The 14352-nt window shown below is 38.0% G+C and overlaps 1 protein-coding gene across 6 annotated transcripts in view; it reads left to right on the top strand.

The window, feature by feature from the left end:
- Nucleotides 1-8630, top strand: part of ABCC9 (ATP binding cassette subfamily C member 9) — a 157874-nt gene extending 149244 nt beyond the window's left edge. For 4 of the 6 annotated variants that reach the window (XM_027541509.1, XM_027541504.1, XM_027541505.1 and 1 more), the window contains 2 exons: nucleotides 76-138; nucleotides 4935-8630. In XM_027541509.1, coding sequence (XP_027397310.1) covers nucleotides 76-138; nucleotides 4935-5072 — 201 coding nt within the window. In that variant the 3' untranslated portion in view covers nucleotides 5073-8630. Of the gene's footprint in view, nucleotides 1-75; nucleotides 139-820; nucleotides 996-4934 lie in introns of all 6 variants that reach the window. The other 2 variants (XM_027541510.1, XM_027541508.1) reach the window with 1 other exon arrangement.
- The last annotated feature ends 5722 nt before the right edge of the window (nucleotides 8631-14352 follow it).

Genomic DNA, 14352 nt, shown 5'->3' with positions numbered 1-14352 from the left:
TGTTCTTGGGGACAAAATACTTTGGCAACAGAAAGGAGTCCAGAGAAAATTCAGATTCTATTTATTTTTTGGCAGGAAAACATTTTGCAGAAAGTGGTCATGACAGCTTTTGCAGATCGCACCGTTGTTACAATAGCTGTAAGTATAGGAGACAGTGTTGGTTTACTCCTCTTTGGTTGCTGTTTGAAGATTCAGTATTCTTTATTTGGGGGCAATTAAAAGTATACTTATGTTGAATCATATATTTCTCTGCTAATATTTCTGCATCCGTGCAAAAAAAAAATGCTACGCTTTGAATGCCATTACACTGTTTTTTCCCCAAGCTGTCTGCTCTACCTTCCTCTCCTAGTTTACAATGAAAGAGCATTCTAAATTTCAGAATTCCAGCAGGTCATAGCCTGTACTATTTCACCAGATACAGACGGTAGTTCATATGGGATGATTCTTTTTTGAATAATCGAATTGTATGATGATCAGTTTCAGAACCAAAATTCATCAGTTTGATTGCTGATACTATTTACACTTAATTTCTGTGTTCCTGTTTACTCACCCGTTTGCAAAAAGAAGGCCATGAGATACGAGTAGATACTTTCTCTGATTTTTAGATAGCCCCAATCAAATTGAAAACTTGCTTAAGTGTTTGTAATGCCCATTACAAGTTACTGCAAAGAGGCCATGGTTTTGTCTCTTTCTCTTTGCAGATGGATGGGTTCTTACTGACAGGCTTAAAATTTAACAAAATTCTTTTTAAAATGAATTGCTTGGACATTTCCCTCTTGCTGATTCTCTTCTTTCCTTTCCATTTTTCTTTTCTCTCCAGCACCGTGTCTCCTCTATTCTGGATGCAGGCCTTGTTTTAGTCTTATCTGAGGGTATATTAGTAGAGTGTGATACTGTTCCAAACTTGCTTGCTCTCAAGAATGGCCTCTTTTCCACTTTGGTGATGACCAACAAGTAAACATCAGGAGCTACCCTGCCAAGTATCCCATTCTCTGGTAGTTATCTTAGCCACCTCCCCCACAGTAAGGCAAGAAGAATGCAGATTAAAGGGGAGGGATGGGGGAGGGAACTAACTACAAGGTGTTATTATACAAATCAGCTCAACTGGGTTCTTCTGTTGTGCTCAATACAAATGAGGCATTTGCATATATTTTCAAATGTATCAATGCACCAGAGAGAGTGGTCAGGCAGAAAGTGGCCTTGACAGCTTTTGCAGACCACACCATTGTTACAGTAGCTGTAAGTATGAGAGAAAACCTGTACCCAGATTTTCCTCTGTCCTAAGGACCAATTTCACTGTTCCTTGGAGATGTTCTGTAACTGTCCTTAAAGTACCAAACACATGGTGTCCCCTACCTGCCCTGAAGAGAGCATCGCTCAATAATTACTTAAGTTTTTAACAGTTGAGTCATAGGAGTTATGTGTGAAGTGCTTGCCTGTGCTTCTGGTTTTGTGAATGATGCATGGGAGAAAGTATATCCTTGGGACTTCCCTGGTGGTCCAGTGGCTAAGACTCCATGCTCCGAATGCAGGGGACCCAGGTTCGATCTCCATTCTGGGAACTAGATCCCATATTCTGCAACTAAGAGTTTGCATGCCACAACTAAACATTTTGTGTTCTGCAATGAAGGTCAAAGATCTTGCCTGCTGCATCACAGACCCAGCACAGCCAAACAAATAAATAAAAATACTAGAAGGAGCACCCTGTGAAGTGCAGCTTTCTCAAGGTAGCTGGAAAGGATTCCCCATCAAGGCTCTGCTTCTGTAAACTGGGCCTAAGTAAAGAGATAGCACTTTCACTTTCCCGGTGAACTCTGTGATTCCTTCTGCCCTGGAGTTGCCTACAGGGAGACTTGAGAAAATTGGCTAACTTGAAAAACGATTTTATAACATTTCCAAGAATTTTCTCACTGAAAAGATGGGGAGAAAGAGCTTCTTGCTCCCTTTAAAAAGGCAGGTTAAAAGGGGGAAAAGCAGACCCTTGCCTACGCTGAAGACTATTTTTCTCTGTACTGATGGGTGGTCACAGTTAGTTGACAGCTGGAAGATTTCTTGAGCATAATTTGTATATTTTCACCAAAAAATTATGTTATCTCACCTGATTTCTGCTTTTCTGCATTCATTGAATGCTTTTCTGTTTACTTGTATGTCTTTTACCCATTGTTCATTTCAAGACCCCCCAGTGTGGCGGTGGCCACCAGGATACCAAGAGCTCTTTCCCCAGACATAGAAATTTGTGGGAAAGAACCAAATGCTGTGGGACCAACTCCTTTTACCAGACTCATAAGAGGGAGAGCCAACTTGTGGTGCCTCCTTTGCATAATACTCCTCAACTCTGTTAAAAGCTTCATCAGCTCTGTTGGGCTTTGCAGGTGGCTCAGTGGAAAAGAATCCACCTGCCAATGCAAGAGATGTGGGTTTGATCCCTGGGTTGGGAAGATCCCCTAGAGAAGGAAATGGGAACCCACTCCAGTATTCTTACCTGGGAAATCCTATGGACAGAGGAGCCTGGTGGGCACAGTCAATGGGGTTGCAAATAGTCGTCAGGACTTAGCAGCTAAACAACAACAACTATTAAGAGTAATTGGAGCTTTGCTGGTGGTCCATCGGTTAAAACACTGACTTCTAATGTAGGGGGCACAGAGTTGATCCCTGGTCAGGGAGCTGTGATCCCACACACTGTGTGCTGCAGCCAATACATAAGTAAATGAATTTATTGAGTAACTATTTTTCTTTCCCTGATAAAAGTTGTTCTGTTATTTTTGTTAACTGCCACTGAAAATTGTGGAATAACTTTAAAAGATAACTTTTTCGGGTTTCTAAAAAGAAGCCCTCATGCCCCAAAATAGTGAGTGGCATTTTTTAATGAAAGTAATCTATACTTCACTCTTGTTGAGGTTTATTTCTCTGGAGCATTTTGAAAATTTCATCAATGCTATGGCAGTTGACACTTTGTCAAGCATAAATTAATTTGGAGTAATGGAATAAACACCAGATATATTTACTTCTATAGGCCAAGTTTTTCAACATTTTTAAAAATAAGCATCATTTTAGAATATCAAGGCAATATTTATAATATCCTATTTATGGGTTTTGAAGCCAGATTTTTAAAAATATCTATGATATAGGTATTGAAGAACTAATTTTTTGAAGGAAATGAACAGCAGATATTAAACAGCTCATTAAGTTTATTTTCTTCTAAATGCATGGAGATGCAAGGGGCTCTGGCCCTTTCTTAAAGATAAAAATTATCCTTTAAAGTGTGATATTCCTAAACATATACCATTGTTCATCACTCAGTCATGTCCAACCCTTTGCAACCCAATGGATTATAGCCTGTAACCCGCCAGGCTCCTCTGTCCATGGAGTTCTCCAGGCAAGAATACTGGAGTGGGTAGCCTTCTTTGGGAGATCTTCCCCACCCAAGAATCGAACCCAGGTCTCCTGCATTGTAGGAAGTTTCTTTACCATCTGAGCCACCAGGGAAGTCCATTAATTACCAGTATTTAGTGAATGATATAGGTTTGTCTATGGATGTTGAAACTAGTGGTGCATGTTCTAAGCTGGCATCTTTATCACTCTCCATATATGTGCTGCTTTGCCCCTTAGTTGTGAGTTCCAACCAGGACTGCCTGCTTTTCTGAAAGCACGAACACTGAGAATACCCTTTCTGCAGGTCCAGGGCAAGGGATAAGCTTTTGCTCTGGGGACTGCCCTAGGTTGAACTTTGGGTTGTTACTAACATACATTACTAAAACAAATTCCACCTGTTTATTTGTGCTTGTAAAGTATGGCTCCTAAGAGATTTGAAATTACCTGTGCCGCATATTTGTGGCTCACATTATATTTCTATTGGACAGCGCTTAACTTAGCAAGAGTAGCGAAAAGGCTCACTGCAAAGACAAAGTGCTGAATTATTTTTACATGCATTACCTCATTTGAACCTCACCACCATTCCCCAGCCATCATTTTACTGATGTGAAAGTTAAGGCATACAAAAGTTAAGTTTGTTGCTCAAGACTGCACAGCTAACAGGTGGGAAAGCCAAAACATGAATCCATTCTGACTGACAGGTGAACAACCCTCTGAAGGACCAGATCCTCCCAACAAAACATCCTATGGCAGAGTGGAAGTAGCTCAGAAGCGAATAAGCCTGGTTTGGATGTTAACTCTGCTACTTACTATCTGTGTGATCTGATTTTGCTTTATTTATTATGAACCCCAGTGGTCTCCCCCATAAAGTGGGGAGAGATTAACACCCACATTTGTGGACTGTTCTGATGATTAACAAGTATGTGTGTGGAGTAGCTAATGTATAATGTACATTCAAGAAGTGGTAATTTTTATTATGATTAATTACTAACACTAGAGCTTCTCTCCAAAAGGTACCATGTGGGAAGAGAAAATGACTGAGTGGGTGGCAGTGATCTCTAAAGACAAAAAGACAGCATGCCTACCTAAAGTTTTGGATAATACCTTCTAACACTGCATGCCAGAATGGACTTCCCCATATGGTTTTCTCAGAATTAAACCACCTTCTGGGATTCTTCAAATTGTGTGTTATCCCAGAGAATTAGTTGACTCTACTAAAAAACTAATTTTAGTCTAGACTAAACTATAACCAAACTGGTTCACAGTGACTCTTCTTATCATTTAATTATTTGACAAACATTTGTTATCCTATTCACAATTCCATGAAAACGATGAAACTACATTAGGTACACTCAATTTAATACAGCCTATATAAGACCCAGTCATACTGGCTAGGTTTAAAAGTATGTAAATAAATCATACTTTACATAAGAAAGAAAAAGAAGGGCTGTGCCCAAGATAAAGAAATGCCCTTGTATAAACAGTGAAATATGCATTTTCCATTGCTTTGGCTTGTGCCCTGAAATTTATAATGAATACATTTATTCTTTTCTTACTCACAGCATCGGGTTCACACTATTCTGACGGCAGACCTAGTTATTGTGATGAAGCGAGGAAATATTTTAGAATATGACACTCCAGAAAGCCTCTTGGCCCGGGAAGATGGAGTATTTGCTTCTTTTGTTCGTGCAGACATGTGACGGAATGTCTTAAAACCATGCTTGTATTTAAAATAATGCTCTCATAACCTACTTAATGGATCATCAGCTTGGCCTTTGGAAAGTGGCATCTTAAACTTTTACACACTTTTGTGAAGTTTAATTGTTATGTTGTGGAATTTGTAATTAGTAACAATATCACTGTACCAGTGAATATTGCGTTTTCTATATTGACATTTCTTCTTCCTCTGTTTTGTTTGTTTTGCTTTGTTTCCCAATCTGTGACTGCTTATTATGTTCATTACTGATGTTTTTCTAAAGATTAAGCCACATTACCTTTAAGAATAACCTTTAAGGTTGTATTAAAACAAGTAAGCTACTTTAAGTGGTAAATCAACCACTCTGCTTAAGTCTGGAAAATATCTCTCGAGCATAGAAGTTACAATTAGCATTCAGTATTATTTTACTCTTACTTGTAAGAATATATTTCCTTTTTGTTGGTGTTTCTAGGTATTATTGGAAGAAATTAAAAGAAGGACAGGTTTTCTAATCAGTTAGAAAATGAAACACTCAAATTCATTATTTACTGTCTGAGAATATGTTCTGTATTCATTAACATTAATAATACTGACGTTTCTTATAAAACTCTCTTTTTTTTTCATCTAAATTGTTTCTGGTCACCAAGACTAGAAGTTATTATTACATTTATAATAACTCTGCAAATCCAAAACCTTCATTAGCATGATCATGATAGTAAGAGTTTGAAAATTTGACAAATTATACCCAAGGTTCCATCTTTCCTTGTCTAGTTAAGAGGAGAGTTCTTAAGATATCGAGCATAATGTGCTTTTCCAGACTGAAGTTCAAAAATAATAAGGCTCAACCCTTCAGTGACAGGTCACTACAGCTTTCCATGGTTTAATTAATCATTAGATGTATTCTTCCCTGGTGGCTCAGATGGTAAAATGTCTGCCTACAATGTGGGAGACCCGGATTCAATCCCTGGGTCGGGAAGATCTCCTGGAGAAGGAAATGGCAACCCACTCCAGGACTCTTGCCTGGAAAATCCCATGGACGGAGGACCCTGGTAGGCTACAGACCATGAGATCGCAAAGAGTCGGACACGACTGAGCGACTTTCACTTTCACTTTAGATGTGTTTATGATCCTTAAGGCCTAAAATTCCATATTATTCAAGACTGGAGAGCATAAGCAAGTGGCCTTATTTTCACAGGATATATCTATACAAACATACATACATACATACATATATAAACATAGGTAGACATACACATATATGTAAAACATGTGTCTATTTCTAGGTGGAAGAATGTATATTTCTTTTAATATACCCAGTGGTGTCACACAGGTACATATTTGCTCCTGCTCTAATTTTAATGTACATGTAAAGAGTGTATCAAAATTTTATTCTGATTTTAATGTGCATATTCAAGGTGCATCAAAATTTACGGGATATTAGTGTCATGCTTTCTTAAATGTAAATTAATAAATTGAAAAAATGCTAAAAGTTACTTCCACTGTCATGCTAGCAGCCAAAGATTTATACTGTAATTTTGTACCCATTTGTATCAGTATTGATTTTCATGTCAAGGTCCATGTGCATTGTAAGATTTTGAAGAATTATAACTGATGGAAAAAGAGAATGTAAGCTCCCTTTCTATAGTTCCTGTGTTCAGTTTATTGTGTATTCATGCTTGGAAAATTCGTATACTTACTTATGCAGAACTTATGCCTGGGCCTTCCCCTGAATTTAGAGTCTTGATGTTTACCTAAAATAAGTTTCACAAGGATGAACAAAAGTGTTCTATGTTACTTAGTGCAAACTGTTAACTCATCATATACATCAAACTTCATTAGGAGAAAAATCCTCTTATTCTTCCCTGAAAGTTAAACAGAATAGAATCATGAACTTGAAAATATTTTCTAAATGTTCCACCAATCTACTCAAAGTGTTTCTGGCATGCAAATGCTTTGTAAGGTTGAATTCATACCATGCTTTTTACCAAGTTATATATTTCAGTGTCACAGAGAAAGGGCTTCCCAGGTGGCAATAGTGGTAAAGAATCTACCTGCCTAAGCAGGAGACTTAAGAGATGCAGGTTCGATCCCTGGGTTGGGAAGATCCCCTGGAAAAGGGCATGGCAACCCACTCCGGTATTCTTACCTGGAGAATCCTATGGATAGAGGAGCCTGGTGAGCCATGATCCATCAGGTCACAGAGTCGGACACGACTGAAGCTTCTTAGCACCCACACACATCAAGAGAAATGAGGATTTACCCACTGAAATAATCCCTCATGATATCTGTAAATATTCTACTGCTATCCAGGCAGTGTCAGCAGAAGCATATCTAATTACACTAAACAGAAAATCACATTTACCATTTTTACAACTAAGTGATCACTGGTTTCCTCATAACTTGCAGTCACTTAAGTGTTTAATTGTTTACAAAACTAAATTGACTGAATAAAGTCAAGGATGATCTCTTAAATTGTTTAATCATGTGTTATATGTGTGATCTATTGAATATGGAAATAACTAATCTTGAGATAATTTTTTATTAAATAGGTATATATCTATAAAAGAAGACCAGCCTTTACTTAATCAAATTTCATATCACAAATTTTACACTTAATTAACCAAATCATTTTTACCAATTTTAATTCCTTAATATTTGTGAAAAGCAGTAAATGCTGCTGCTGAGTCGCTTCAGTCGTGTCCGACTCTGTGCAACCCCATAGACGGTAGCCCACCAGGCTCCCCTGTCCCTGGGATTCTCCAGGCAAGAACACTAGAGTGGGTTGCCATTTCCTTCTCCAATGCATGAAAGTGAGAAGTGAAAGTGAAGTTGCTCAGTCGTGTCTGACTCTTAGCGACCCCATGGACTGCAGCCCACCAGGCTCCTCCATCCATGGGATTTTCCAGGCAAGAGTACTGGAATGGGGTGCCATTGCCTTCTCCGAAGCAGTAAATACCTAAAGCTTTATATGTAAATAGGTTACTGATATTGTTAAAAGAGAAAAAATACTTCTTTAAAGGACTGTGCACCCTTTACTTTTAAGTGCTCTTTTCGATCAATTTAAAAGTCAACTTCGCTCTAGATTAGATAGATAAGAGAAGATCCTTCTAAGTAACTGATACTTGAGGTCTGGGACCATGTCTTGTCTGTCTTTGTGCCCTTGGAATATAATACAAGTACCTGAACCACAGCAGGCCCTAATAAGTATAGTTGATGGTCCATTGATTAATTTTACCACTAGCCATGTGCCTATAACTTTTCACCGTCTGTGTTGTGTTTCTTCTGCTATGAACATATGCTGCTTTGGTATTATATCATAAATTACTTTTTCTGTTTGCTTAATTAAAAAGGATGATTATTCTTTTACTTACAATACCATTGGGCATCAACCAAGACTGATCAATAGATGTAAATCAACACAAATTGACAAGACAGTACCTGATTATGCTTTGACAGTTTTGTTTCACACCTGTCACAGACTCAGTTTTATATATAGGCTTTTGGGAAGTTTTCATCAAGTGGAACAACTACATCAATAAATTTTATTACATCTCTAATTAAATAGTTGGATGTCTGGACTTTTCTCCAAGGTTTATTGATTAGTTTTTATGGTTGTCTTCCAATATATGTTAAATGACTATTTTGTACTCCATTCTTTGGAGGTCTGTGATTTATAATATTTTAATAATTCCCTAATTAACCCCTTATCCAAAGTTAAATGCAGTCTTCTAATCCTAGGCTTTGATAATAAGAAACTGTAGCCAAGAGGCTATATTCTGTAACTTGAGTTTAATTTTTTTCTTTAGTAACTACACATCATTTTCAAGATTTGCTCAGGCATTAGTAAGACTCCTCTAGCTCAAACTCCCCAGTGAAAGGGTTTATATCTGTATTTATAGCAAATGCTTTCATATGAGATTCATAATTAGCCAGGTTTGGGAATTGTCAGTCTACCTTGGTCACCACTCTCATTTCTTTTTATTATGCATAATGTGGAGCCATAAGATGCTGGAGGTGATATCCACATGCTTCCTAGCTTTGCTGACATTAACCTATCCTGGACGGCCAGAACAAACCTCTTGGTATCATTGAGTCAACTGCCTTAGTTCCATCATAAAGGAAAAAGTGAAATGAACTGAATCTCAGCTGAGAAGATATAAACAGCGATTCTGAACACTGTTTTACTTTGTGTTGTAGTTTAATCAACAATTTGTGATCTAAAGGGAAATTTTTTTGAAAAGAGGCAAGCTTTTTTTACCCACATCTGAATTCCTTGTTGAATTATTTGCATGTTACCCTATTGAGTTTGAATTCATATTTTCAAATGTTTCTAGTGTGTAAATGTGAGTAGTTTTGAGTAGGTTTCACTCTTGATGTTTCACAATGTGGAAGGATGGCAAATTACCTGTGATGATTATTCCCTGTGCCACCTTGACATTTTTTCTGTTGGTATCATCATCGTTGACATATGAAAGTTGATATATTAATTCTACATATTCACTACATGGGATTTATTTTTTTTCTTTTTCTATGGGCTGGAGCTCATTTCCCTGAGTCATTTACACTATGGTCACCAATGCCCTTTCTAAATTGACAAAGATCAAGGGACCCATACCTGGCTAAATAAGTTAATTGGCTCCAAGAAGAAAGCCTTCCGTGATCACAGTGCCATCAACCATCACAGACCATCTCAAATATATGCTACACATTAATGGCAAAAAGCATTGCTTTCAGACAGTAATTTCTATCACTTAATCTGCCCTTGGCATAAAATAAGTAGCTTGTCCATAAAACAACAGTACAACACTGGCTAATGCTGCTTTGTTTGCATTTTTCCCCTAGACAGGGCTACAACATGTGCTATTTATACACGTTATCAGTTTTAATTAAGTGAAAGACTATTGACCTTTAGTTTTATCAGGGCCACGTGGATTTAGGCCAACAGTTTCATATCTAAGTATTTGCACTTTGACTAATAGTAGTTGGAGTTTTGTTCCAACGCTACTTAAGCAAAGAGCATGCTTCCTTGATAGCTCAGCTGGTAAAAAATCCGCCTGCAATGCAGGAGACCCCAGTTTGATTCCTGGGGCAGGAAGATCCCCTGGAGAAGGGATAGGCTACCCACTGCAATATTCTTGGGCTTCCGTGGTGGCTCAGATGGTAAAGAATCTGCCTGCAATGCTGGAGACCTGGGTTCAATCCTGGGGTTGGGAAGATCCCCTAGAGAAGGGAATGGCAACTCACTCTAGTATTCTTGCCTGGAGAATTCCCCAGACATGGGGTCACAAAGAGTTGGACACAACTGAGTGACTTTCATAATTTTTTTTTAATTCCTAATCTCTTTCTTTCAGATACCTGAAATATTCATCAATCCTTTGAAAGCAGGCATAAATAGAATCCACCAACAAAGTTTACTGTTAACCCTTTTTCACTGGTTACAATCTAGCTCCTGACCTCTCAGTGTATGTGGGTGCTCCCTTCAACAAATACACATCTGAGTATGTACATTCACATCTATCTTAACTGCCTTAAAGAAGTATATAGTTGCTATAAATTTTTACAACACATATTAACACAATGCATAGATAAGTCAAATACAAGTGTTTAGAATGGATGGTAGAAAGATGCTTACAATTGTAATATTCTTTAAGTGTTTCTTCTAGACAAAAGAGTCACCTTTAGGAATAAGTTTTTGATAAATTGTGAGATGTATTTCCAGACTTGGTCTTAGCTAAAAGGCTGAGAAGAAGTGATAATAAAATGTATTTTCAGTGATAAGAAGTTCAACCCACCTTTTCTACCAGTTTTTAAGATAACAGTGGCAATACATTGCTGAGTTATGGTGGGCAGGTTCTTTTTAGTTCAACAAAGGGATGATAATAATTGTTATGGAGACCTTTCTGGCAGTCCAGTGGTTAAGCCTTCAGGCTTCCACTGCAGAAGGTCATGGGCTTAATTTCTGGTTGGGGAACTAAGATCCCACATGCCACATCATGTGGTCAAAAACTTTTTCTAATAAATAAATAAAATAATTTTTATGAAAACTAGTGAACTGGGCATTTTTGAAAGATGGTTGTCCCCCTACTAAAGGAAGTTGCATGAAAATAAACTTAAGTTATTTCATCTTGATTGATGGCATTTGTTTAGTATCTGCTAAGTGTCACTTCTGAGTGATAAAATGTGATTCAGAGAGATTATTTGTCAGAGTAATATGAAGCTTTCTAGTATATTAAAATTCGTATAAAATCTTCTGAAATAACTGTTTTCCTAAGTTTTTTTCTGAAAAAAATTTTTCTGAAAAAACTATCTTTTTTTTTCCATTGTACTTAAGTTACAGATGAGAAAACTGAGGCTAGAAGGTAAATTAATTACTCCCAAATAGTTGATTTAATCATTGATCTCTGTCTGACTCCAGAGATGGCACTTCTATTTTTGGAAGTATATATTTTTATTAAGAAAATAGTTTTTACTAAGAAAAGCTAGTGTATTATATCTATTTAATAAAGCATAATTATCCTCTAAATTTTATATTTAAAGTGGCAAATTAAATAAAAAATTAAAATTGAGCTCAAAGGAAAAAAAAAAATTGAGTTCCAGAGATGGTACTTCCAAACACCAGAGAAGGGAGTAGTAAGATCGGGGTGTACTGAAGAGAAATTCATGCAATAGAATCTAGGAAATGCAGAATTATTGGGCATCAGTAAGCGTGAGGACAGGGTCAGGTCTAGAGACTCTCCACTCTCTAATACTATTTCTGTCAAGTTTCTCGGCTTCATTCTTCCCTTCAGAGCTGTCATCTCCACCCCTCTCTCCACTCCTTCCTCCTCTTGCATGTAGACTTTCTGACCATTCTGATCTCAGATGAAATCTTGGAGTACCTGCACCCACAGTCACTTTCTTCACTTCTCAGATTGTCTATTTCCAAGTATCAAGCAAGAAATCTCCTGTGTCCAGCTCATCGTTTGATCTTACATATGACTGGACAAATTTACACGACTTCACTTTGGGTCAAGGATCAACCTTTGGCCTAAAGAGCTGTGGCCAGAAGGTCTGAGCCAATTTAAAGTAGTATCTTCTGCTGAGGGGAGTTTCACAGTCTGGAGAGTGACATGAAAATCAGAATACAAATTCAAATCACATCCAGTATTTCCAGAAAAAAAAGAGTGATGGGACTGGGCTGGCTACTGATTCTTTGGGGGAAAAAAAGAAAAATTGAAAAAAAGGGAGGGAGAGCCATTCTTCAATTACTTGAGTGAGGTAGCTGACTAAACTCTTGGGCATTCCTTCTATGTTCGAATCCCCTACATTTGCTCCAGAGAGAAGGGAAGTCCAAAGAAAGATATAATTTTCTTTTAAAACAAGAAAACAAGACAAAATCTCCTGCCATAAGTAATCACTTCCAAATATTGACTTTTTAAGCCCAAGTTTTATTTCCCTGTGGAATGACTGCATAACACACAGCTTGGGAGACATTTTATCCCACTGCCCATTCAAAATGAGCAGTAACACTCATCTAGAATTGCACCGTCCTGCTCATTTCAAGATCCTCAACACATATGACAATCACAAGCATACTTTAGATAGAGGCACCCGTTTCTCCCGGTGACCTATCACTTCCAGTGCCAAGGACTTGGCCCAGGCACAGAGTTTGCTGTGTCCTTGACAAAGAGGAGAGAGAAAGTGGCAGAAGCAGATTTAGAAGTAACAAAATTTCACCTGAAAATAGGAGCTTCTTTTCTTTGTTCCCACTTGACAACTTCCAGCCTATATTAAATGCAGTATAACATTATATTGGAAACACAAGGCATCTAGGCTTTTGGCCAAAAATGTAGGGAAAAAATTAGCAAGCCTAATATTTCATGGAAAATTCTTGGCTTATATAATATTTTAATAAAGCTTAGTTACATGTGCCAATAAGGCATAGAGATGACAGAATGATTTATGATTTAAATATCATATAATCGCTGTAGTGTCTAGTACTGCCTTGTATCAGACAACATGAGAGAAGAAAATTCCCGGGGGCAAAGAAGAGCGAAGCAATGCAAAATCAATGCAGATATCAGTAGAGTGCATATGGCATAAACCGTCTCATTAAAAATCTGATGAAAGGATAATAATAGCTAACACATACTAAGAAGATACGAGCTTTATAAGTATACTCTCATTTAATCTTGACAAAAATTCTATGAGGTAAGCATTACCACCTCCTTTTTACAATTGAGATCCAGATTGGCTAATGTGCCAAAGGTTTAGTTGAATTGAGATGCAAACTCAGGCAATCTGATTTCCAAGCTCATGCTCATGCTCGTAGCCATGTGCTATACTAGACTACTGATGTAATTAGTGAATGAGTTAACTTCTCTTGGAATTAAATGATTTCTATGATATACGATCTATCGGTTCAGTTCAGTTCAGTTCAGTCGTTCAGTCATGTCCGACTCTTCGTGACCCCATGAATCGCAGCATGCCAGGCCTCCCTGTCCATCACCAACTCCCGGAGTTCACTCAGACTCATGTCCATTGAGTCAGTGATGCCATCCAGCCATCTCATCCTCTGTTGTCCCCTTCTCCTCCTGCCCCCAATCCCTCCCAGCATCAGAGTCTTTTCCAATGAGTCAACTCTTCGCATGAGGTGGCCAAAGTACTGGAGTTTCAGCTTTAGCATCATTCCTTCCAAAGAAATCCCAGGGCTGATCTCCTTCAGAATGGACTGGTTGAATCTCCTTGCAGTCCAAGGGACTCTCAAGAGTCTTCTCCAACACCATAGTTCAAAAGCATAACAAGGAATTATGTCAGTCTAAGTAGAATATATTGAAAAAAAAGAAGTGGACCAAGAATTAAAAGACTTGAGTTCTAGTCTTGGTCTGATCACACATTGAATGTATGGCCTTGGACTTATCATTAAAAGGCTGAGTTTCCATTTCCTCATTTGCAAAAAGGGAAAAAAACAAGAAAGCATGATAACAACTGCCTGCTTGCATCACTGTTTTTGTGAAGCTCAAATTAAATGATTTTGAAAAAAGTTTATAATTTGAAAAGCATGTTCTGATATGAAATATTAACATTGAGAACTCACTACATATATCACATCTTAATAGTATTATAGAGATTCCCTGGTGGCTCAGACAGTTAAGAATCCACCTACAATATGGGAGACCTGGGTTTGATCCGCGGGTTGGGAAGATCTTCTGGAGGAGGGCATAGCAACCCACTCCAGTATTCTTCCCTGGAGAATCCCCATGGACAGAGGAGCCTGGCAGGCTGCAGTCCATGGGGTCGCAAAG

The sequence above is a fragment of the Bos indicus x Bos taurus genome, chromosome 5 (genome assembly GCF_003369695.1).
Source record: "Bos indicus x Bos taurus breed Angus x Brahman F1 hybrid chromosome 5, Bos_hybrid_MaternalHap_v2.0, whole genome shotgun sequence".
NCBI lineage: Eukaryota > Metazoa > Chordata > Mammalia > Artiodactyla > Bovidae > Bos > Bos indicus x Bos taurus.
Note: the sequence above shows the minus strand (reverse complement) of the source record. Positions and strands in the feature narration are given on the sequence as shown.